The 21,537-nt window shown below is 42.4% G+C and overlaps 1 protein-coding gene across 2 annotated transcripts in view; it reads right to left on the bottom strand.

Annotated features, from left to right (window-relative positions):
* The window catches only part of FOCAD (focadhesin), a 315,705-nt gene that overhangs the window by 260,206 nt on the left and 33,962 nt on the right, over positions 1-21,537 (bottom strand). The window contains exons 3-4 of one of the 2 annotated variants that reach the window (XM_043565388.1): positions 19,967-20,041; positions 17,528-17,682 (exon numbers count right to left, since the gene is read on the bottom strand). The exons of the other annotated variant lie outside the window; for it this stretch is intronic. Of the exons in view, the coding sequence (XP_043421323.1) occupies positions 17,528-17,682; positions 19,967-20,041 (230 nt within the window). The remainder of the gene's footprint in view (positions 1-17,527; positions 17,683-19,966; positions 20,042-21,537) is intronic. 2 annotated transcript variants of the gene reach the window in all.

The raw sequence follows: 21,537 nt of genomic DNA, 5'->3' as shown, positions 1-21,537 counted from the left end.
TGAGAGAGAGGGAGACACAGAATCCCAAGCAGACTCCAGGCTCCGAACTGTCAGCACAGAGCCCAACGAGGGACTAGAACTCACAAACCATGAGATCATGACCTGAGCCAAAGTCAGACGCTTAACCAACTGAGCCACCCAGGTGCCTCTGAACTCCGGTTTTCTAACCTTTAAGTTAAATCTTGTTTGGTCTTATTTGTGGATCCAGACTTTACTGTGTGGAAAATTAAGTCTGTACTATATTTTAAGCAAGCATGTAGCATGAATAGATTGTAAGTTTTGAAAAATAATGGCGTCAATCAAATAACAGATGCATTCAAACAGTAAATTCAATTGAGTAATTATTTAAATTATTCAAATATTTCAAGTGGCCTGAGAGAGATGGTTTCAGATTAATTTTTATTTAAATTCTGGCTTTAATTCTAATTAGCTAGGGAATGTTGGGCAAGACTTGTAACACCTAGAAACCACAACATCCTCATCCATACAATCTAGAATCATAAGCCCATCTCTTGTGTTGTTATAAAGAATAAATGAGAGTATGTCAGTAAAGCACCCGGTTGTTTTTTCAATAAATTGTGGTAATCTAGTACTTGTAACCGTACCATAAAGATTGTAATGTTTTTCCCCCTTTACAGAGGAGGCTATACAAACCCAAGGGTCAGAGTTCATAAATGCTCAAGCCTAGAATATGCCTAAAACTAACTACAAACCCAAACCTACCCTAAATCCTAGTATTTTCCATCTGTCCTCATAAAGACAGCCATTGTTTTCTGTATCTGAGGTCTTGGCTTCAGCCATTGTTACTCTGTCTCTGAGATCTGCTCTTAAAAAACTGTATTTCTGGGGCGCCTGGCTGGCTCAGTCAGAAGAGTGTGCAAATCTTGATCTCAGAGTTGTGAGTTTGAGCCCCACACTGAGTATAAAGATTACTTAAATAAATTTCTTAAAAAACTGAAAAATACAACTAAATTACAGGGTGCCTGGGTGGCTCAGTAGGTTAAGCGTCTGACTCTTCATTTTGGCTCAGGTCAGGATCTCATAGTTAGTGAGTTCGAGCCCCATCTGGGGCTCCAGAGCCTGCCTGGAATTCTCTCCCCCTCTCTCTCTGCCCCTACCTTACTCATGCTCGCTCGCTTGCTCTCTCTCAAACTAAACTTAAAACAAGTTTTTTTTAAACGAAATTTCTATTGAATTCTATATGATTGCAGAAAGAGGTTACAATAATCGCTTGATGAGTGCTGAAAATCAAAATGGTGAAATAGTAGAAAACAATAACCACTAGAGAAGCAAAAATCAAAAACAGGATAGAAAAATCTTTCATTGAATTTATGTCTCCAAATTAAACAGGCCACCAAGTGCTAGACAAGATTCCTGAAAAAATTAATTGCTGACATTTCTCAAATCCAAAGACAAAAGGAAAATCCTATAAACTCAGATTTTATAAAATAAAACATATAAAATAAAGATCACTAGACTGACATCATGTCTAATTTCGCATCAGCATTCTCATCTGCAACAGTGATTGAAGAAATATATATGGAATTCTAAGGAAAGTGTTTATATAACTTAGTAAGTCTAAACACCCCCCCCAAAATAAGAGTAATTCATTAAGACAAAAGAAATACTTTCAGACATAATATTCTGACATTTTTCTTAACAAAGTTCTCTAGTTAAAAGATAACCCAGGGGTACCTGGGTGGCTCAGTCAGTTAAGCGTCCAACCCTTGAATTTGGCTCAGGTCATGATCTCACAGTTGGTGGGATTGAGCCCTGCATTCATGCTGACAGCATGGATTCTCTCTCTCTGCCCCTCCCCAACTCGTGCTCTCTTCTTGCTGTCTCTCAAAATACATGAACATGAAAAAAAAATTTTTTAAGATAACGAATGATGATTGTGCAATTTTGTAAATATGCCCAAAACGACTGAGTTATATGCACTTTCAAAGGACAATATTCTAATACGTGAATAATATCTCAGTAAGGTTCTTATTTTAAATTAAAAAAAGAAAAGAAAAAGATAAAGGATTAAAAAAACTGAAGAAACAGAAAGAGACATATGACAAAGAACTGGTCAGGATGAATACCAAAAGAATGTATAGCCAAGTCTTTAACATTTTTCAAGAGTGACAAAGAACAAACAGAAAAAGACAATCTACAACTAAAATTCCAGGCAGTTTTAGCAAAGTGAGTGGGGAGGGTTTTCAGGTGAGAAAAAAAAACATTAAGAGACAATATGAGATGAAATATTTACAAACCTATAAGACACACAAAGCGTTAACATCCAAAAAACAAGAAAAGCAACGAAAGCAGCCTAACCATATAACAGAAAGATGAGCGAAGAATAGAGATATGCAAGTCACAGAAAAGTAAGGTTCAAAATATCCAGGATTGATGAGTGAATGGGAGAAAAAGCACTTTCAGGTTGAGCATTCGTTGGTTCAATGTTTTTTAAGGTTATTCTTTTTAGTAATCTCTACACCCAACATGGGCTCGCACTCACTATGCTGAGGTCAAGACTCAAGACTCACATGCTCTTCCGACTGAGCCAGCCAGATGCCCCTGCTGGTTCAGTCTTTATGGAGAACAAATCGGCAGCATCCGTGAATTTTTAAATCCATAAAAAAAATGTTTAAGTACATACCCGCTTTCCCATGAATTCCACTTCTAAGAACCCCTCATATAGAATTACCCTTATGTATACTCAAAAGAAGATTTTATACTGCATTTGTTATCTTAAAAAATGGAAGAGGGGCGCCTGGGTGGCTCAGTCGGTTGAGCGGCCGACTTCAGCTCAGGTCATGATCTCACGGTCCGTGAGTTCGAGCCCCGCATCGGGCTCTGTGCTGACAGCTCAGAGCCTGGAGCCTACTTCAGATTCTGTGTCTCCCTCTCTCTGATCCTCCCCTGTTCATGCTCTGTCTCTCCCTGTCTCAAAAATAAATAAAACGTTAAAAAAAAAATTTTTTTTTTAAATGGAAGAAGAGGGGCGCCTGGGTGGCTCAGTCGATTAAGTGTCGGACTTCGGCTCAGGTCATGATCCCACAGTCTGTGGGTTCAAGCCCCGCATCGGGCTTTGGACAGGAAGCTAGGAGCTTGGAGTTTGCTTCAGTTTCTGTGTCTCCCCTTCTCTCTCTCTGCCCCTCCCTGCTCATTCTCTGTCTCTGTCTCTCTCTCTCTCAGAAAAAATCAACAAACGTTAAAAATAAATTTTAAAAAATGGAAGAAGAAAAACATGTTTGTCAATAGAGAAATATTTCAAATCCGATACGTTCACAATCTAGAATACTCTTTAGCCGTTAACAAAGCTGCAAACAGACCTATGGAAAGATGTCCAATACCTATTAAGTAGGGAAATGCAAGTTTTAGAACAATACGCGTATGAAAGGAGTATCCCATTTTATAACGCTTTTGGAGTGTATGTGCTTATAAAATATCTTTGATACAGGTCTAGAAACGGGGCTCCAATTTCAGAGCAATTAGCTGGTCCCTGATTGCATGTGCCTGGACTTGATTACACAGCATCACCCTGGCTTCTTCTATATTCCAGAGTGAACCAAGTTAAGATCTGGTAGAACCTGTGAGACACCTACCAGACACCTACCCTGAGCCTCGTCACTTCCCAGTTTTTACCAGAGCCCAAAAAGGAAGTGATTTTTTTTTCAATGGTTGTTTGTCTGTTTATTTTGAGAGAGAGAGAGCACGCACGCACATTCGGGGGGGGGGGGGGGGGGGGGGAGGGGCAGAGAGAGAGGGAGAGAGAATCCCTGGCAGATCCCGCAACATCAGTGCGGAGCCCGACGCAGGGCTCGATCTCACGAACCATGAGATCACAACCTGAACCGAAATCAAGAGTCAGATGCTTAACCCACTGAGCCACCCAGGTGCCCCGAGAAAGTGAATTTTTAAAAAAGAAGAAAAGAAGGGCACCTGGGTGGCTCGGCCTGTTAAGCATCTGACTTTGGCTCAGGTCATGATCTCACAGTTCGTGGGTTCAAGCCCCACATCGGGCTCTGCGCTGACAGCCCAGAGCCTGGAGCCTGCTTCAGATTCTCGGTCTCCCTCCCTCTCTCTGCCCCTCCCCCACTCACACTCGGTCTCTTTCTCTCTCTCTCAAATATAAGTCAACATTTTAAAAATTTCTTTAAAAGAAGAAAAGAGAAGATGACAAAAAGGAAACGTTTACTGCTTACTACGTTCACCGCCTGCAAGTGCCATTGTTTGAGTTTTCAAAGAAGTACGCACTACCTTTATTTTTTTATTCCTGAAAAAGGGGATGGGGAGATTTAGAATCTCAAGATGAAGCTGGGCCACTGAACACAAACAGGAGATGAAATCTGATCGAGGTGGATAGTATGAGCGGAAATTTAAATAAACAATGAAATAACCACGGGGTCCTTTATTTAGGACTTCTCTTTCACCAGTTTGGCACAGACACGAAAACATGTTAATATGACAAAGCAGACTTCCGAGAGACGTTTGCAGGACCTGGAATTAGCCCGTAGGTAGACAAGCAGGCTGCCTGTGTTTGAGGTACACAGGTATGCAGAAGAGTTCCTTAACGAATCAAAGCGAAGGCTTTAATAAGGGCAGAAAAGATCTGGTTACCTATTCTGCCGAACATTCAGGGCATAACGTGTCACCTGATATTCCCGCTCCGGTACTGGAATGTGCCTCAAATTCAACATGTTTAAAACCTAATTCTTGCTCTTTCCACACACCTTGTCTTTTGATGTTCCCTATCTACCTGTTAGGCAAGCCAGAAATCAAGGAGTCACCTTTGACATACCCCTTCCGGGCACCCTCCATAGTTGGATGGAAGATGGCTAACCGTCTTGCTTGACTGCAGAAGTGACCTCTAAAAGTAATTTCTAGTTCTCTAACTACACGATTTTTACACATGATTTTTATTGTATCAGATAACTTCCTTACGAAAATCTGTCATTAAGGGGCACCTGGGTGGCTCAGTCAGGTAAGTGTCCAACTCTTGATTTGGGCTCAGGTCATGATCTCACGGTTCATGAAATGGAGCCCCACGTGGGATTCTGCACAGACAGCACGGAGCCTGCTTGGAATTCTCTCTCCCTCTCTCTCTGCAACCCCTCCCTTTCTCTCTCACACTCTGCCCTTCCCCTCCTCATGTGCACTCTCTTTCTCTCTCTCTCAAAAATAAATAACCTTTCTAAAAATTTTTGTTATTTAATTTATTGCTAACTAAGCTAATATGAATAGTATTACTAGTTGTGGTTATAGGCTTTTCATTTCTGGGATCGCACATTTAGCAAAGGAGGGAATATGAGAAAATATAAAATGAATACAATACCTGTTGTGTTATCAGGCAATGACATAAGCCTATTGAGGGAAGGGAGGCTGCTGGGTTTTGTTGGAGTTGTTTGTTTGTTTGTTTCTTTTTTAATACATCTTAATCCATGTAACTGCAATATTAAAACCAACTTAAGACTCCTGATAGAATAAGTTAAAGTAAGGGGCGCCTGGGTGGTTTGGGCAGCTCAGTTGCTTAAGTGTCTGACTTCAACTCAGGTCATGATCTTGTGGTCCGTGGGTTCGAGCCCCACATCAGGCTCTGTGCTGACAGCTCAGAGCCTGGAGCCTGCTTCAGATTCTGTTGTCTCCCTCTTTCTCTGCCCCTCCTCTGCTCATGCTCTCTCTCTCTCAAAACTAAATAACCATAAAAAATTTTTTTAACTTAAAAAAAGAAAAAGAATAAAGTAAAAGATAAGTACTCAGCATGGTAAACAGAGATGTACCTACTATATTGAAGACTGCCCACCATGCAGCTAAATTCACCACACTGCACATGAACTCCTATGAGAACCTTAGGGAATATTAGATGGTTCCTGAGACTTAAGATCAGAGCGGCCACAGGAAGTCCCCTTTGGAAGATGCTATTTTCTTTCACTCCCTTCCCTCTTAATTCATTTGTTATATATGAAAATCATTAAGTGGCAGTGGGACTTCTGAAACTTACATTTCTCTCCCCCCACCTTCCCCCTCCCTCAGTGCTTCCAAAGAATGGGTCTAAAACAGACTCAAAAACAGGGAAAAGATAATGTCTCAAAAACCGATTTTAAAAAAAAGAGGGAAGAGAACCGAAATACTTCAGTTAAGTCTAAACCCATGAGCACATTATAATTCTTTAAAAATAAAACCTAACTGATCAACACTGAAGGATGTTATTAAAAGCTGAGTATTTTTTTTTAATTTTTTTTTCAACGTTTTTATTTATTTTTGGGACAGAGAGAGACAGAGCATGAACGGGGGAGGGGCAGAGAGAGAGGGAGACACAGAATCGGAAACAGGTTCCAGGCTCTGAGCCATCAGCCCAGAGCCCGACGCGGGGCTCGAACTCATGGACCACGAGATCGTGACCTGGCTGAAGTCGGACGCTTAACCGACTGCGCCACCCAGGCGCCCCTAAAAGCTGAGTATTTTGAAGTTTGGCAAATTTATTTGAGAAAGAACCCACTCTATATCCTGCCTTTCCTATACAGGCTGTACTGCTGGGTAACCAAATAATGGATATGGAGAAGATTCTCTTTACCGCAATATTTTAGGTAACTAGGGAAGAAAAAATGATAGAATTTCAACCATGTTGAAACTCCAAATGAATTAATGGATCTAACCACTCAGCATCAACAGCTAACATTTCCAAAAAAGCAAACAGTCAGATATTATTTCCCTCTTGACTAAAGAACATATTATCGTCTATGAGAAGTCTTCTTTCCTCTGACACCCCTCCCAGTAACAACAAAAACTGAACATAAATCTTATCAAATTTCTAAAGCAAACTTTCATTTTGGAAACACAGAGAAAGAAGTGAAAGCACACCACGGGCACGCATGCAGCAAAGTCCAAGAAAAAAAAAAGAGAGTGATAAAGAGAGCGCCAGAGATAGGTAGATGTAAGGGGGACAGCATGTAGATGTAAAAAGATGTAAAAGCCACAACAAATTCTTATTTGGATGGTCATCCAAACAAATCATAAAAAAAAATATGAGGCAACTTGAAATCTGAACACTGTACATTTAAAAAAATCATAGTAGGGGCGCCTGGGTGGTGCAGTCGGTTAAGCGTCCGACTTCAGCCAGGTCACGATCTCGCGGTCCGTGAGTTCGAGCCCCGCGTCGGGCTCTGGGCTGATGGCTCAGAGCCTGGAGCCTGTTTCCGATTCTGTGTCTCCCTCTCTCTCTGCCCCTCCCCCGTTCATGCTCTGTCTCTCTCTGTCCCAAAAATAAATAAAAAACGTTGAAAAAAAAATAAAAAATAAATTAATTAATTAATTAAAAAAATTAAAAAATCATAGTATACACAGGGGCGTCTGGGTGGCTCGGTCGGTCGGGCATCCGACTTCAGCTCAGGTCATGATCTCATGGTTCGTGTGGGTTCGAGCCCCGCGTCGGGCTCTGTGCTGACAGCTCAGGGCCTGGAGCCTGTTTTGGATTCTGTCTGCCCCTCCCCTGCTCTCTCTCTCAAAAACAAAATCAAACATTAAAAAAACAAATTATACACACACACACGTATATCCAGCTATAATGATGACACTACTGTTGTTTTTTAAAAGGAAATATACAGTTAAATAGTCACAGAAGAAATTATATAGTGTCCAGGATTTCCTTCCAAGCGTGGCAGGGGGTTGGTTATGGAGGGAGCAGGATGTTTTAAGAGGCTGTTGGGATGAGTGACAGAACATGAGGGTTCATAATACTGTTCTACCTATTTTTGAAATCGTCTATTAAAAAAGTTTTTAGAGTCAGAGGAAAAGTTCTTCTTTCTAACACCAACTTTGTCCAAAATTTTCTTGGTAACTTTTTTGGGTCACACTGTAAGCTAGTTTCCTTCCCTCCCTCCCCACTGGCCATCGAGGCAGTGGTTGTTTCTACCATTGCTACTGTTTGGAGAGCTAATAGATAATTTCAAATGAATATTCCAGAGGATGATGATAACGGAAAAGATGGTGACATCTCACCATCACAATAACACAATTATGATGTTAGCTTTGACAATGATTCTCTATTGACTCAGTGTTTCCTCTCTCTATCCCTGTCAGAGCAATACCGATCTAACATCAGTCACTCATACTTAAGCACAGCTGAGCTGAGGGGCTGAAAGATACCTATTTCCAACGTCATGGCTTTCCCTCAATTTAGTTCTGCTGCAGAAGAGTCCTCGGAAATAGTGTTCCAGTCCCCTCTGTTTGGGGAATTGCCACTCCTTCCCCCGTTCGTGTGGTTACTGTATATGGAACCTAGTACACATATGTTCACATAATGAAGACACACAGCCTGCTGAAGGTTAAATTGTGTCTCCCAGGAGGACACATTCAAGTCCTATCCCCTGGTACCTGTGAATGTGACTTTATTTGGAAACAGGGTCTCCGCAGATATAATCAAGATCTGGAGATCAGATGATTCTGGGTGGGCCTTAAATTCAATGGCTAGTGTCCTTTTAAGAAAAAGGAGAGGGAGAGCAGAGATAGGAGAGACAGACACACGGAGGAGAAGGTCTTAAAAAGACAGAGGCAGAGACTGGAGTTATACAGCCACCAGCCGAGGAACGCCAAAGGTTGCAACAGCCACCAGAAGCTAAGAGAGAGAAAGGGAACACATACTCCCAGCCTCCAGAAGGACCCAATCCTGCAGACTCCCTTGCTTTGGTACTTCTAGCCTCCAGAATTGTGAAATGACACATTTACGTTACTTAAAGCCACCAAGTTTGTGGTCATTTGTAACTGCGGCCTTAGGAAACTAATATATAGCCCCCGGCAGACATGACTGGTCCAGAGGGAACATCTCATGCACACTGGTCCTTGGACATCTGTAACTGTGGCCAACCTCAGTCTGGCTGCCTCTCATACGTAAGAAATATTAACCCAGGAGCAGGTTGTGCCCCGTAGATTAGAGGCAGAGAAACTCGGTCTGCAGTAAAGGGGGAGAAACACACAGCCTGTATTCAATTCGCTTTGAGGCTTGGCTGCATCCCTGTTCTTGGGTCTTATGGGACACTCTTTTACTAAAAAAAAAAAAAAAAAAGATAAAAGTCACCCTTTTATGCTCAAATTAGTTCAAGTGGTTTTCTGTAACTTGTAGCCCAAAGAGTCCTAACATACTCAGTAACCTGCTTCTAAAAGTCCTTCAGTAAAGGCCAGCTGGACCAAGCTCTTCCTTGGGAAGGTGCCAGGAAAAGCTGAATTGACTCAAGAACCCTCTAAGCAAGAGCAACAGAAACTTCTGGCCTGAGCTACAAGCACAGTGGTAAGAGGCAATGCACAAGAGGAACCTCAATTTTCAATGGCATGAGAGCCAAGACCCAGATCCTATAATGAGAGGGGTGTGTGGGTCAGCAATGATGTTGAGTATTACAAAGAAATAAATAAGACAGAAAGGAAAACATTTTTGGTCAAGCTGTACAAACTATAGTAATTAAAACCACCCACGAAAATTGCTTCTCTCTAGGTAAATATCTCTCTAGGTAAATACAGCACAATTACTAGTGTGCATATGAATAGCATACATCAGGTTTCCTCTGTTTGGGGTTGATTTGATTACAACATTAAACACTGCTCATGTGTGCTCAGTCGCCTTTGGGAAATACCTCAAGTTCGCTTGGTTCTTTGCTTTTGAAATATTCCAAATACGAGGTACAAGGAAGTAGCCATACTAATTTTTTGACCAGGGATGAGAATAACAAGGGTCTGGGTCGAAACGAATGGCCCAAATTATCTCTGAAGGGGGCATCCGTGGGCACATCGGGAACAAATGGTACACATGTGGCCAAGTCCCTTTTTTTAACCAGAAAGGAAAATTGGTCAGCCTTAAGCTCAGTAAGTCACCAGCAAATAAGAGAACGCTAAACATTAGATTAATGATCAAATCATTTTCTAAATTCGTTACAAAATTATATGAGAAAAGAGAGAAAGAGAGAGAGAGAGAGAGAGACAAAGAAGACCAGGAAGAAAGGAAGGAAATCAAAAACAGTTCTGGGGAACCCATGCTTGAATAAATAACAAAAAAAACCAAAAAAAAAAATGTAAGAATATAATGCTATTGACTTTTTGCTCGGGGAACTCATTTGTCTTCTCAGTACCAGAAAACAGCCTGATTCCTTATGAAGCCTTTTCCCACTATAAAAGTGACATGTGTTACAGTAGTTGCTTTTCTTAAATCACCTAGAAACATCTTAGCACAAACATATGACTCTTACAATGGAAGATTTGTGACAAAGCCTTCAACCAGATCAAGGAAGTTGAAAAGAAATAGGGCAGAATGTCCTACATGAGAAAAGTAACTGGAATCACTTTTCTGGTTACGAGCTGCAAGCTGAGAGGGGTTTGGGGATTTTAGGGAAAGGAAAAGGATTGGAAAGAAGAAAAGGAAAACATCTGGAAACAAGCTGAGCTGCTCACAGGAATATTTAAGGGACAAGATGGGGAAACAGACATGGTCTAGGGATTCTGTCACTCTCAGATAAGAGCTAAATGAGCAATGATATCAGGGAGATATAAACCTGAAACCATCTCAAATTCAAGAGAAATACTCTGATGCCCCAACTACAGATGAAAGCACAGATGACTGTACCCCTTAAACCCTGGGGAACCTCATAAAGTCCTCCTTCCTTGATTCTTCTTCTCCTGCCAAATAAAATAAAAACAAAGACGCTAAATAGTACGGAAACGCTTCAAGAACACAAGAGATGAATACCGTGTGTCCTCAGTTGCTAGCTATTTCCTACAAAAGCACAAGACAAATAAGTTTCCCAAGGAAGAGGGTCATCAATAAAAGAGAAGACCCTGAGAGACAAGAATTTCTCTCATTAAATTACCCTCAATACTCCCAATAGTTCTCAGAATCATTTCTAACCAATTTGGACCTTCATCAATCCATGATCAAAGACTCACTGAATCCATCACCTTTACTCAGGACCACCGTGGGCATTTTTAATATTCTATGCAAGATTTCACTGAAAAAGTAGACTTTGCTTTCGGGATCTCAGAAAACAGACTTTCATCTCTCATACCTTAGCACACTTTATTTTCCCGAAATGCATAAACTGCAGGTGTCTGCCCATTTAAAAGCACAAAAGGCACATAAATCAAAGGCTAGCCTAGTTTATCTAGAGCATAACCATCCTACCAAACACGTTTTTAAAAGAAGGAAGGGGTTGGGGAAGCACTTGAACTGAAATTACGGGCTGTCGTGACATCTCAAGATCAAAAACTGAATACCTGGTTCCACAGGAGAATACAGTTTTTATGCACAGTCCCGTTACTAAGCAACTATGACAATGGCTGCATGAGCTTTCTAGAAGCGAGTGCAGTTAAGGGAGGAAGGGAGGGACCTAAGAACAGAAAAATGGAAAAACTCCTTGCTTTGAGAATCTTTATCTCAGGACAAATTCAATGTAAAAACAAAAACAAACAAACCCTAAAACAATCGAAACTGAAAACAAGCAGTGCCTTAAGAGACAAGAAAAGCACACGCTACCATGTATCATTCACTTTAATTTCAGTATTGTTTAATTTCAAAATTCACATCTAACCGGTGATAATGATTTCCTTACTGCGCTTCCTTTGTGGTCCCCCTTCTTTCCTTCACCCTCGCTAGGGAATAATTTTTTTCCAAATTTCCTTACTGATTAAAAGAACATTTTAGACCTCTTAAATCCATTTCTTTGTTTACAGAAGCTATAAAAACTAGTTTAGTTTACAAGTGTTTCATGTTGCCTCAGCTTTGAACCGAGAACACTCTTAGACATCAAACTATTCCTTTGAAGGAAACAGTCTCTCAAATAGAGCCAGACGCTTTCCCAGCCACTCCCTAAAATTTAGACAACCAGAGTTTGACAAACGTCAAGTCTTTTTCAAAGTTAGACTATACAATGGAGCAGGCTCTAGACCAATGTTTCTCAAATTGCAGGTTGAATTGGTGGAGGGGGCAGGGAGGGTTTCCAGACATGTTCCAAGGGAATTTTACAGACTAGTCTCGCAAAGGGCCCAGGAGCAGGTTAGAAGGCGGGGAGCGATGACCTCACTGACTTTTCCTTCCATCTTTCCTTGCACATTTCAACATTCACTGCAATGCTGAGAAAGCTCCAGAAGCTACACTCTCTAAAATATCTATTCGATAGAAGGCTACTTCTTACTCTGCCTCACTTACTCCCTCTCTCAATCTCTCTGTCAGTTCCTAAAGGCTGCCAGCCTAGCAAGTAGGCAAAAAGAAAAGAGAACATTGTAGAATTATTGTTCTACATCAAAGCTGAGCAATTACTGAGGGGCACTGTTCCCAGGGTACCTCTAGATTCTGATAAACCTCTATTTAAGAAGAGAAATCCAGAAACAAGTAGACATTTAAATACCGGAAACTGAAGATCCAAAATGTCTCAGCCAAGAAGCACAGGGAAATGACAAAGTCATTCCTGCTTTGAGATCCCAAAGATAAAGATAGTGGCGTTTTTTAGGTTTGGGTATGTTTGTTTGTTTGTTATTTCCAGTTCTGTACTGTTGTGGTCAGTAAAGACGCAGGACAGGATTTTAATCTTTCATTCACTGCGATTTGTTTTGTGGCCTAACATGGCATCTACTCAGGAAAATGTTCCATGTGCACTTGAAAAGAATGTGTATTCCACGGTTTTTGGATGGAATGTTCTAGATACATCCGTTAGGTCCGTCTGGTCCAATGTGTCATTTAAAACCACTGATGGGGCACCTGGGTGGCTTAGTCGGTTAAGCGTCCGACTTCAGCTCAGGTCACGATCTCGCGGTCCGTGAGTTCGAGCCCCGCATCGGGCTCTGGGCTGATGGCTCAGAGCCTGGAGCCTGCTTCCGATTCTGTGTCTCCCTCTCTCTCTGCCCCTCCTCCATTCATACTCTGTCTCTCTCTGTCTCAAAAATAAATAAAACGTTAAAAAAAATTTTTTTTTTAAATAAAACCACTGTTTCCCTTGTTGATTTTCTGTCTGGACGACCTGTCCAATGTTATAAGTGGGGTGTTACAGTCCTTTATGTCTATTAATAGTTGCTTTATATATTTAGGTGCTGCCGTGTTGGGTGCATAAATATTTATAATTGTTACATCCTCCTGCTGGATTGTCTCCTTTATCATTATATAGTGTTCGTCTCTGTTTCTTGTTATAGTCTTTATTTTAAAGTCTATTTTGTGCCATATAAGTACCAGTGCCCCAGTTTTCTTTTGCTTCCATTTGCACAGCAAAAAGATGGTTTTCTGTGTCAGAAAATTCCTGGAACAGCATTTGAAGGCAGAGGCTGTTTCGGTCTCCTGTTTTTAATTAAATTAAATTTAATTTCTTAAATTTGCTTCCCATTTTGTTGTTTTTTTTTCTTAAGACATAAACAATGCAAAGTATAGTCTTTGTAATCACTACAAACCACAAAGCTCTGCTACTTGAAATAAATGAAAAAATTCTTGAAAAACAATTATTATCTCTACTGGCAACAATGAAAAAAAAATAGCACTTATATAACACATTTCATCACCAAATTGATTCCAAAATTAGGGGCGCCTTAAAAGATACCAAGAGAGGCGCAGTCGGTTAAGCGTCCAACTTCAGCCAGGTCACGATCTCACGGTCCGTGAGTTTGAGCCCCGCGTCAGGCTCTGGGCTGATGGCTCGGAGCCTGGAGCCTGCTTCCGATTCTGTGTCTCCCTATCTCTGCCCCTCCCCCGTTCATGCTCTGTCTCTCTCTGTCCCAAAAATAAATAAATGTTGAAAAAAAAAAAAATTAAAAAAAAAAAAATTGATTCCAAAATTAAATCGGTTAGCTTCAGGGTCTACCCTGTTCACTTCTCTTTGTGGCTGATAAGTTAGACAGGAACATTCTCAGATAAGAAACTTTGAAGAAAAAAAATGTTTCCCCAGGATCTTTCAATTGTTAAGATTCCTAAATTTGCTTACTGTAAAATGCAAGGCTTTCTTCTATATCTTGACCATATTTCCCAAGACCCTTGAAAACTAATAGACACCTTTATGTATAAGATTACTCACTGAAGCATTGCCTGTAATTGGAAAAATAATAATAATAATAATTGACAACAATGGGGAATTGGTAAATTATGGCACATGCATACAATGGAATACTATGCAGCTGGAAAAATTAGAAAGCACTTTATTTTTGTTAAAGAATCATCTCCAGGGGCACCTGGGTGGCTCAGTTGGTTAAGCGGCCAACTTTGGCGCAGGTCATGATCTTGCAGTTCATGAGTTCAAGCCCTGCATTGGGCTCTGTGCTGACAGCTCAGAGCCTGGGGCCTGCTTCGGATTCTGTGTCTCCCTCTCCCTCTGCCCCTCTCCCACTCGCACTCTGTCTCTCTTAAAAATGAATAAACATTAAAAAAAAAAAAAATGATCTCCAGGGGCACCTGGCTGGCTCAGTCAGTAAAGCATGCAACTCTTGATCTCAGGGTGGTAAGTTCAAGCCCCATGCTGGGTGAAGAGATCACTTACAAACATAATCTTAATAGAAAAAAAAAAAAAAGGTATAATCTAACCTGCTCTAATTCTCCCTTATGTAAACAGAGACATCACTCTGGCCCCTTAGCTGCTAGTAACTTACTTTTGAATATAAACAGTACAACTACACAGTGCAAGCAGATTTTATGTTTATGAATTTTAAGGCTCGTGAAAACTACTTAGGGGGAAACAAATACCATTACCTGCATCTGAAAAAAAGCATAAGGCAAAATCTAGGTGGCTTGCTTAAGATCAACCAGTAAGTTAAAAGAGAGACACATTAAAACTTAAAATTCCTGATGTTTTATTTATTTTTGAGAGAGTGCAAGCGAGGGAGGAGCAGAGAGAGAGGGAGACAGAGGATCAGAAGCGGGCTCTGTGCTGAGACCAGAGAGCCCAACGTGGGGCTTGAACTCACAAACCGGGAGAACATGACCTGAGCCCAAGTCGAATGCTCAACCGACTGAGCCCCCCAGGTGCCCCAAAACTTGACGTTTTAAAAGTCTCCTCAAAACTCCTTTTTTAGGGGCACCTGGGGGGCTCAGTCGGTTGAGCGTCTGACTTCAGCTCAGGTCATGATCTCACACTCCGTGAGTTCGAGCCCCGCATCGGGCTCTGTGCTGACAGCTCGGAGCCTGGAGCCTGCTTCCGATTCTGTGTCTCCCTCTCTCTCTGCCCCTCCCCTGCTCTTGCTCTGTCTCTCTCTGTCTCAAAAATAAATAAAAACATTAAAAAAAATTTTTTTAACTCCTTTTTGAAGGGTATGTGTAGGTGCGCATGTGTGAGCATTCACACGAGGAAAAAGATAGAAAATCATTACATTTTTAGCCACGATCAAATTCTTACTTATTCAGAAATATATGATCATCTAATAACTGTCAAAAAATGTGCTAAGCATAAAAATACAGGTTTAAAAATATATACACTACGAAAGAACGAGTAGCCCAGCTGGGAAGAGAGAAGGTATCTAGGCAGGAGAAGGGACGCCTGGACTGAGCCTTGAGGCATGAAGGGCATAATATCAGAAGGAAAACGGGAAGAAACCTTCCCATTCATGCCGAAGCTCAAGAATAGGGAATAGGGAAGGCCTGTGTGTGGCCGGAGAGGAGTGCTCGTGGCAGGGCACGCAGGCTGAACAGAAGGCTGGCCCTGGTTTGGGCAAGGGCGTGTAGAGCACTCGGAAGAGTTTGGACTTCTAACTACAGGCGGCACGCTATAAAGAAAAAGAAAGAAGGAAAGGTAAAGAAGGAAAACTCAAGGTTCCAAAAAGATACCAAGAGAGGATCGAAGGGAACAAAATAAGATCTGCGAAGCAAAGTTAAAGGGCCAGAGGTTACTCAGCCTTCACACCGGAGGACAACAGGGAGAACAAGCAGCCCCACAGAGAGGGAGGGGAGAGGCTGGGTAAGAACTAAGAGAAGGAAGCAGACGCCCCAGTGATTTAAAGTAGGCAGAACTGCAGACATCCAGATGAAGATCATTTCTTGAAGCAAAGAGGGGCATCTCATTTTCAGGGAATGTGCCACGAGAGACGCTGACTTCCACGATGTGGTTCCAACACGGTCCTGTTTGACCACCTCAGAACGCTGTGTGCCCCTTTCAATACTTTCGACTCCATTACTGTCCGTCTATAAATGTATAGTCACACTAGGGGCACCTGGGTGGCTCAGTCAGCTAAGCATCTGACTCTTGACTTCGGCTCTGGTCATGATCTCACGGTTCATGCGTTCAAGTCCCGTGCCAGGCTCTGCGGCTAACGGCGTGGAGGCTGGTTGGGATTCTCTCTCCCCCTCTCTCCGCTCCTCCCCTGCTTGCACCTGTGCGTGTGCTGGTGCACACGTTGGGGCTCTCTCTCGCTCTCTCTCTCTCTCTCTCTCCCAAAATAAGTAAATAAACTTAAAAAAATAAATAAATAAGTACAGTCAGAGCAAAAATTCAAAACACCAAACATGCTTTACTTGAGATAATCAGAGCAAACACGTCTAAATCACAAAATACTTTTTTTAAAAATTCGTGCTGTTATTTCTTTTTCAGGTTTTATTTATATTTTTAGTAATCTCTACCCCCGATGTGGGGCTTGAATTCATGACCCCAAGATCAAGAGTTGCATGCTCTTACAACTGAGCCGGCCAGGTGCCCCAGTGCTATTATTTTCTAATTCACATACTAAAGCCAAAGTCTGACCAAATATTACCAGTAATATATAAACTTTACCACCGTGGGAGTAGTATTGCTTATGGGCAACCTACTTGCTTAATGTAAGTCAAGAATTTGCACTGCACTCGTGAATTATAAACTACTTAGCTATTTTCTTCATTTAAGAAAAAAAAAAAAAAGAGCAGTGACAGGGCACCTGGGTGGCTCAGTCAGTTAAGTGTCCAACTTCGGCTTGGGTCATGATCTCACAATCCATGATTTCTTTTTTTTTTTTAATGTTTTGTTTTGTTTTGTTTTAACGTTTATTTATTTTTGAGACAGAGAGAGAGACAGAGCATGAACGGGGGAGGGGCAGAGAGAGAGGGAGACACAGAATCGGAAGCAGGCTCCAGGCTCTGAGCCATCAGCCCAGAGCCCGATGCGGGGCTCGAACTCACGGACCGCGAGATCATGACCTGAGCTGAAGTTGGACGCTCAACCGACTGAGCCACCCAGGCGCCCCTCACAATCCATGGGTTCAAGCCTCACGCCAGGCTCTCTGCTGTCAGCACAGGGCCCACTTCAGATCCTCTGCCCCCCTCTCTTTATGCCCCTCCCCTGCTCACGCTGTCTTTCTCTCTCTCTCTCTCAAAAAATAACATTAAAAAAAATTTTTTAAAGCAATGACACATTTAAGCAGAGCCCTGAAACTTACAGACAGCAACTGACCACAAATTCCACAACTATAGAGTTTAAATCAGTGCCTACGAAATAGCAACAGCATGACATTTGAAGGGAAAGAAAATCAACTGGCAAGTAGGGTGAATGTGGACCTTTAATGGCAAATTCGTGAATCTGTTTTCTAAAAATGTAAGTGTTTCGCTGATCAAAAGGGAAGGAAAGACGACCTGGTCGACGGAATCAGGTTGAGTATCCCATTGAGCACATAGCTGAACTCTGCGTGATCCTGGGCGACGAGTGCCACCAGAGCCTCGCAGCAGGCCGTTCGAACCACCGCATTATCACCGCAACACTTCTCCCACAGCAAGTTCAAAGCCGGAGTCTGAAATCAAACCAGTGATTAGAAGACACTTGCAACAAGCGCCAAAAGCATACAGAATCCCCCCTGCAGTTCGTCGAATTTGTTCCCAGCAGGCTACCTTCCCTCGACAAAGACGGCGCTCTTGTCCCACCATTTGTAGAATAAACTCAAGTCAGCTCCCCAGGAGAGATAGTGGATGCGTTCGGAGAGAGCAGCTGGCTCTCATCTGGTGCAAACTAAGGCGGCTGCACTCAGCCTTATGACTTGGGGCTGAGCAACACGACGAACCCAACAGGAGATCAAAACTAAGACTGGACTCTGGCGCCGGGCTCTAACCAATCCCTCTGACCAGCCACCATCCATGTCAGTCCAGCAGTTAGTCTGCGCTGCGCTCCAGATCATACCTATGCTTCAAGCCCTACGTGCGGTAACATTTCCAGAACGTGTTTCCGCTCTCCTACCACCAGACTCTACCACCTCCATGCACCCCACCCCGCCCCAACGATGTCCCTGCCCCAACTTACTCGAGTCTAACGTGGGCCCAGAGGGAAGGCAGGGAGGTAAAACAGGATACCCCCAAGTTGCCCCGCCCACAGCGACCAACAGAAGCCGAGAAGACCATTTTGGCCAGGAAAGAAATGGACTTTTTGCCCCCGCACGCTATGAACCTGTCATCTTTGACAGAAAAGCACCAGAAGGGCACAGGAGTCAATGTAAGTGCTTTATTTTGAAAAATCCTATAAAAGCAGAGACTCTAGCTTTCACAACTTTCTCAGGAACCCACGACCCAACAACCCCCAGGGGGTTCACTACTCGTGATGAATCCACGTTTTAATGTATGATGGGTTAAGCCCATTTAGAGTTACATGCGGTTTGAGGTGCTGTTTTTGTTTTTAATGTATTTAAAGAACACATAACGAAGTTATTTTTCCCGCCTTCGGACAGAACTTATTAGAAAAGTGTATAATCTGAGAAAAAAAAAATTCAGCTCCCACAGAATAACTCAAGGAATGAAAATCAACATCATATTGTGCCCACTTTCCCACTGTGGCTGGCTTTGGGAGCCTTTTCAGTCTTAGGATCCCACTCTAACAGCAGGAAAGAAATATTTATATTTCTTTAATAGTCACAGCAGGAAAGAAATATTTATATTCCATTTCTTTTATTCAGAAGGAAATTTTATTCGCCTGTACAGCCAGTACCGAAGGGTTCTAAATGTCATTACTCCATTAGAAGCCAGAAAAACGAAATCAGTGAATAAAAAACCATTGCCTCAGGTAATACTATGCCCTCGTGGAAGTAAGCATTCATTTATTAACAGAAGAGAAAACAGTTAGTTACAGGCATCTGACATTCAATAAATCCTGGCCGTTTAAGTAAAACCACTAGATCATCTCAGAGTACATAATGCGATTATCGGCAGGATTAAGATCAGGGTTCTCAGGAAACCTAATTTGTAGGACTACACACAAATGCCAGACAAATGCCAATTAGAGAAGTTTGCCTCTATGCTTATTTCGACATGGCAGCGGAAGCTATGGAGAGGGGTAACCTGGAATAGCTGATCAAACGCAAGGTGGGGGGGGGGGGGGGGGGGAGAAAGCCACGTGCGAGAAAGTAAATCAACAGATTTCAGTTGTGAGAAACATTGTCCTATTTCCATCACCGGTATTTTCCACGGAGTTTACCTTAGAGCACCTACTTAAGTGGAGTTTCCAACCGTCAGGTTGAAATACACAACACCAGGTGACCAAAACCCAAGTGCTATATAGCTCGGTATAAGCTCAGCATGGCTTCCTCTCTCAGCATTCCCCTGTCCTATGCATGGTACGGACATGCATCCTCCAGCTCCAAGTACCGATGCCCGACCTTTCCCACGCACAACTCCTTCTTGGGCCACCATAAAGTACAAGAAATCGCCCACATCCAAATTGATCCCCTCTATATTCACTTGCTCTGGTAAACAAAAATATGCCCTCAGAGGTAATCCTACCAGCATTCTCCAAGGCCATGTCTACCCTCATTTCACCCGGGGTTATTTTTCCCTAACAGTCGCAAGACTACCCCCCTTCACCCCCCGCTCCACATCTCATTCCCGGAGTCTGTCGTAAATTTTTTAATTGTCAAGCATTTGGAAGAAGAACATGGCAAACCAAAAAAAAAGAAAAAAAAAAAAAAAAACCCACCAAGGCAACGAACGTCTCATTTCTACAGTGACCTGAACTCCGGGAGAAACGAAAGAAGTGCGTATGTGCGGCTGGCAGCAGTATCCACAGAGAACTCAAGCACGAGGTTGAATACAGACCTGGTCTGTGGATTGGTGGATCTTTTCTGAAAAACCACTTTCCTTTAGGACGGCAGCAATGAGATGACCCACAGCCTTAAAAATAAATAAATAAATAAATAAATAAATAAATAAATAAATAAATAAATAATCAGTAAATACATTGTGTGAGAGGTTCTCTCCAATTAGTGCCTTTGAAGGTAACTCATATCGATACTAGCTGATAGGAACACGCGTGCGCCAGGCAGGCAAGTCCCATTCGTTTGAGCGCGTGATCTGCGCAAGGCACTGAATTAGGCAATTCTACGGGCATGATTTCTCATCTTCATAACAACTCTCAAGGGAAGCCTTTTGATCCCAATAAGCAGACTACAGTTCACAGATGTTAAGAAAATTGCCAGGTTCTCAGTTCACATTGCTGTCACTTAGTATTGAAAGGTCATGCGAGATCGCTTCATCCCCTTAAACCAGGAGACAAATGAGAAACTCCACAGCTTTTGAAATCATTTTTGCATCTACATGAAATCCATCGTGCTTCATCATGCCCTTAACGAAGATGGAGAAAACTCCTCCCCCTCTTGATGACCGTGGCCCACGCCGCCGATCCGAGCCAACAGGTCTCCCCCACCTCCGCCCCCCCCCCCCCCCCCCCCCCCCCCCCCCCCCCCCCCCCCCCCCCCCCCCGCAGCCGCCGTTCTCTCCCGCTTAGGCTCTGTGATTTAATTTCTTTCTTATTTTTCTCAGAGGTTTCAGCCCTTTAATAAGCTTTTGGCCTCATGAATCTCTGAAACTTTCCTATATCCTGCTTTGGTCAAAAAGCCCGAAATTAAATCTAAGACTTTTATAGGAGGGATGATGACTTAAGTACATAAATATCATTCTTTCCTACCACCGCAACTCCATTCTAGTTCTTTGGCCCCACCCAGCACTGCCGTCTTAGAGCTGGAGGCTGGCAGCAAGGACAGCCACCCTGTGCACGGGCTGGGAAATACCTTTCCAACTCCAGCCAAGTGTTGACCCTGCACCTGGACCAACATATGATACACCTGTGAATCCCTGTCAGCCTTGCACTCACTTAAGTCTCCGGAAAAGCGCGCAGAAAAACACAGCACCCACTCCTTTGTTTCTTTTCTGTATTTCACACATCGGAAATCCTTTAAGACCTCAGCGCATGATGGTCTCAGTTTTGCAATATAAATCACTCATTTACATGAATATTAAGTTTAAGATCAATTAACTGTCTCTTACCTCCCAGTGAAAGGAATAGTAACAAGAACTGAAGACCAGTGAACAGTTTTGGTGCCCATTTACAAAATATACCATATTTCATTGACTGTAACTGGCCATCATCTGCAAGATGCACCATTATTTTATGAACCACTAAGGAAAAAAGGCTGCCAATTAAACCTATGTTATATAATGCTCCTCATAATGTAGAATTGTGATTTTCTATTAACAGAAGAGCCCTTTCAGACTCATTTAGAAAATCGTGGCCAAGTTCACAATTGTGCAAGCCACACCAACTGTGTAACAACTGCTGCCACGAATTACTAGATGCAACCCATTTTCAAAGACGTTAAAATGTGAAAAGA

The sequence above is a fragment of the Prionailurus bengalensis genome, chromosome D4 (assembly GCF_016509475.1).
Source record: "Prionailurus bengalensis isolate Pbe53 chromosome D4, Fcat_Pben_1.1_paternal_pri, whole genome shotgun sequence".
In the NCBI taxonomy this organism is placed as follows: domain Eukaryota; kingdom Metazoa; phylum Chordata; class Mammalia; order Carnivora; family Felidae; genus Prionailurus; species Prionailurus bengalensis.
The sequence above is the reverse complement of the archived record's forward strand: the minus strand, read 5'-3'. Positions and strand labels throughout refer to the sequence as shown.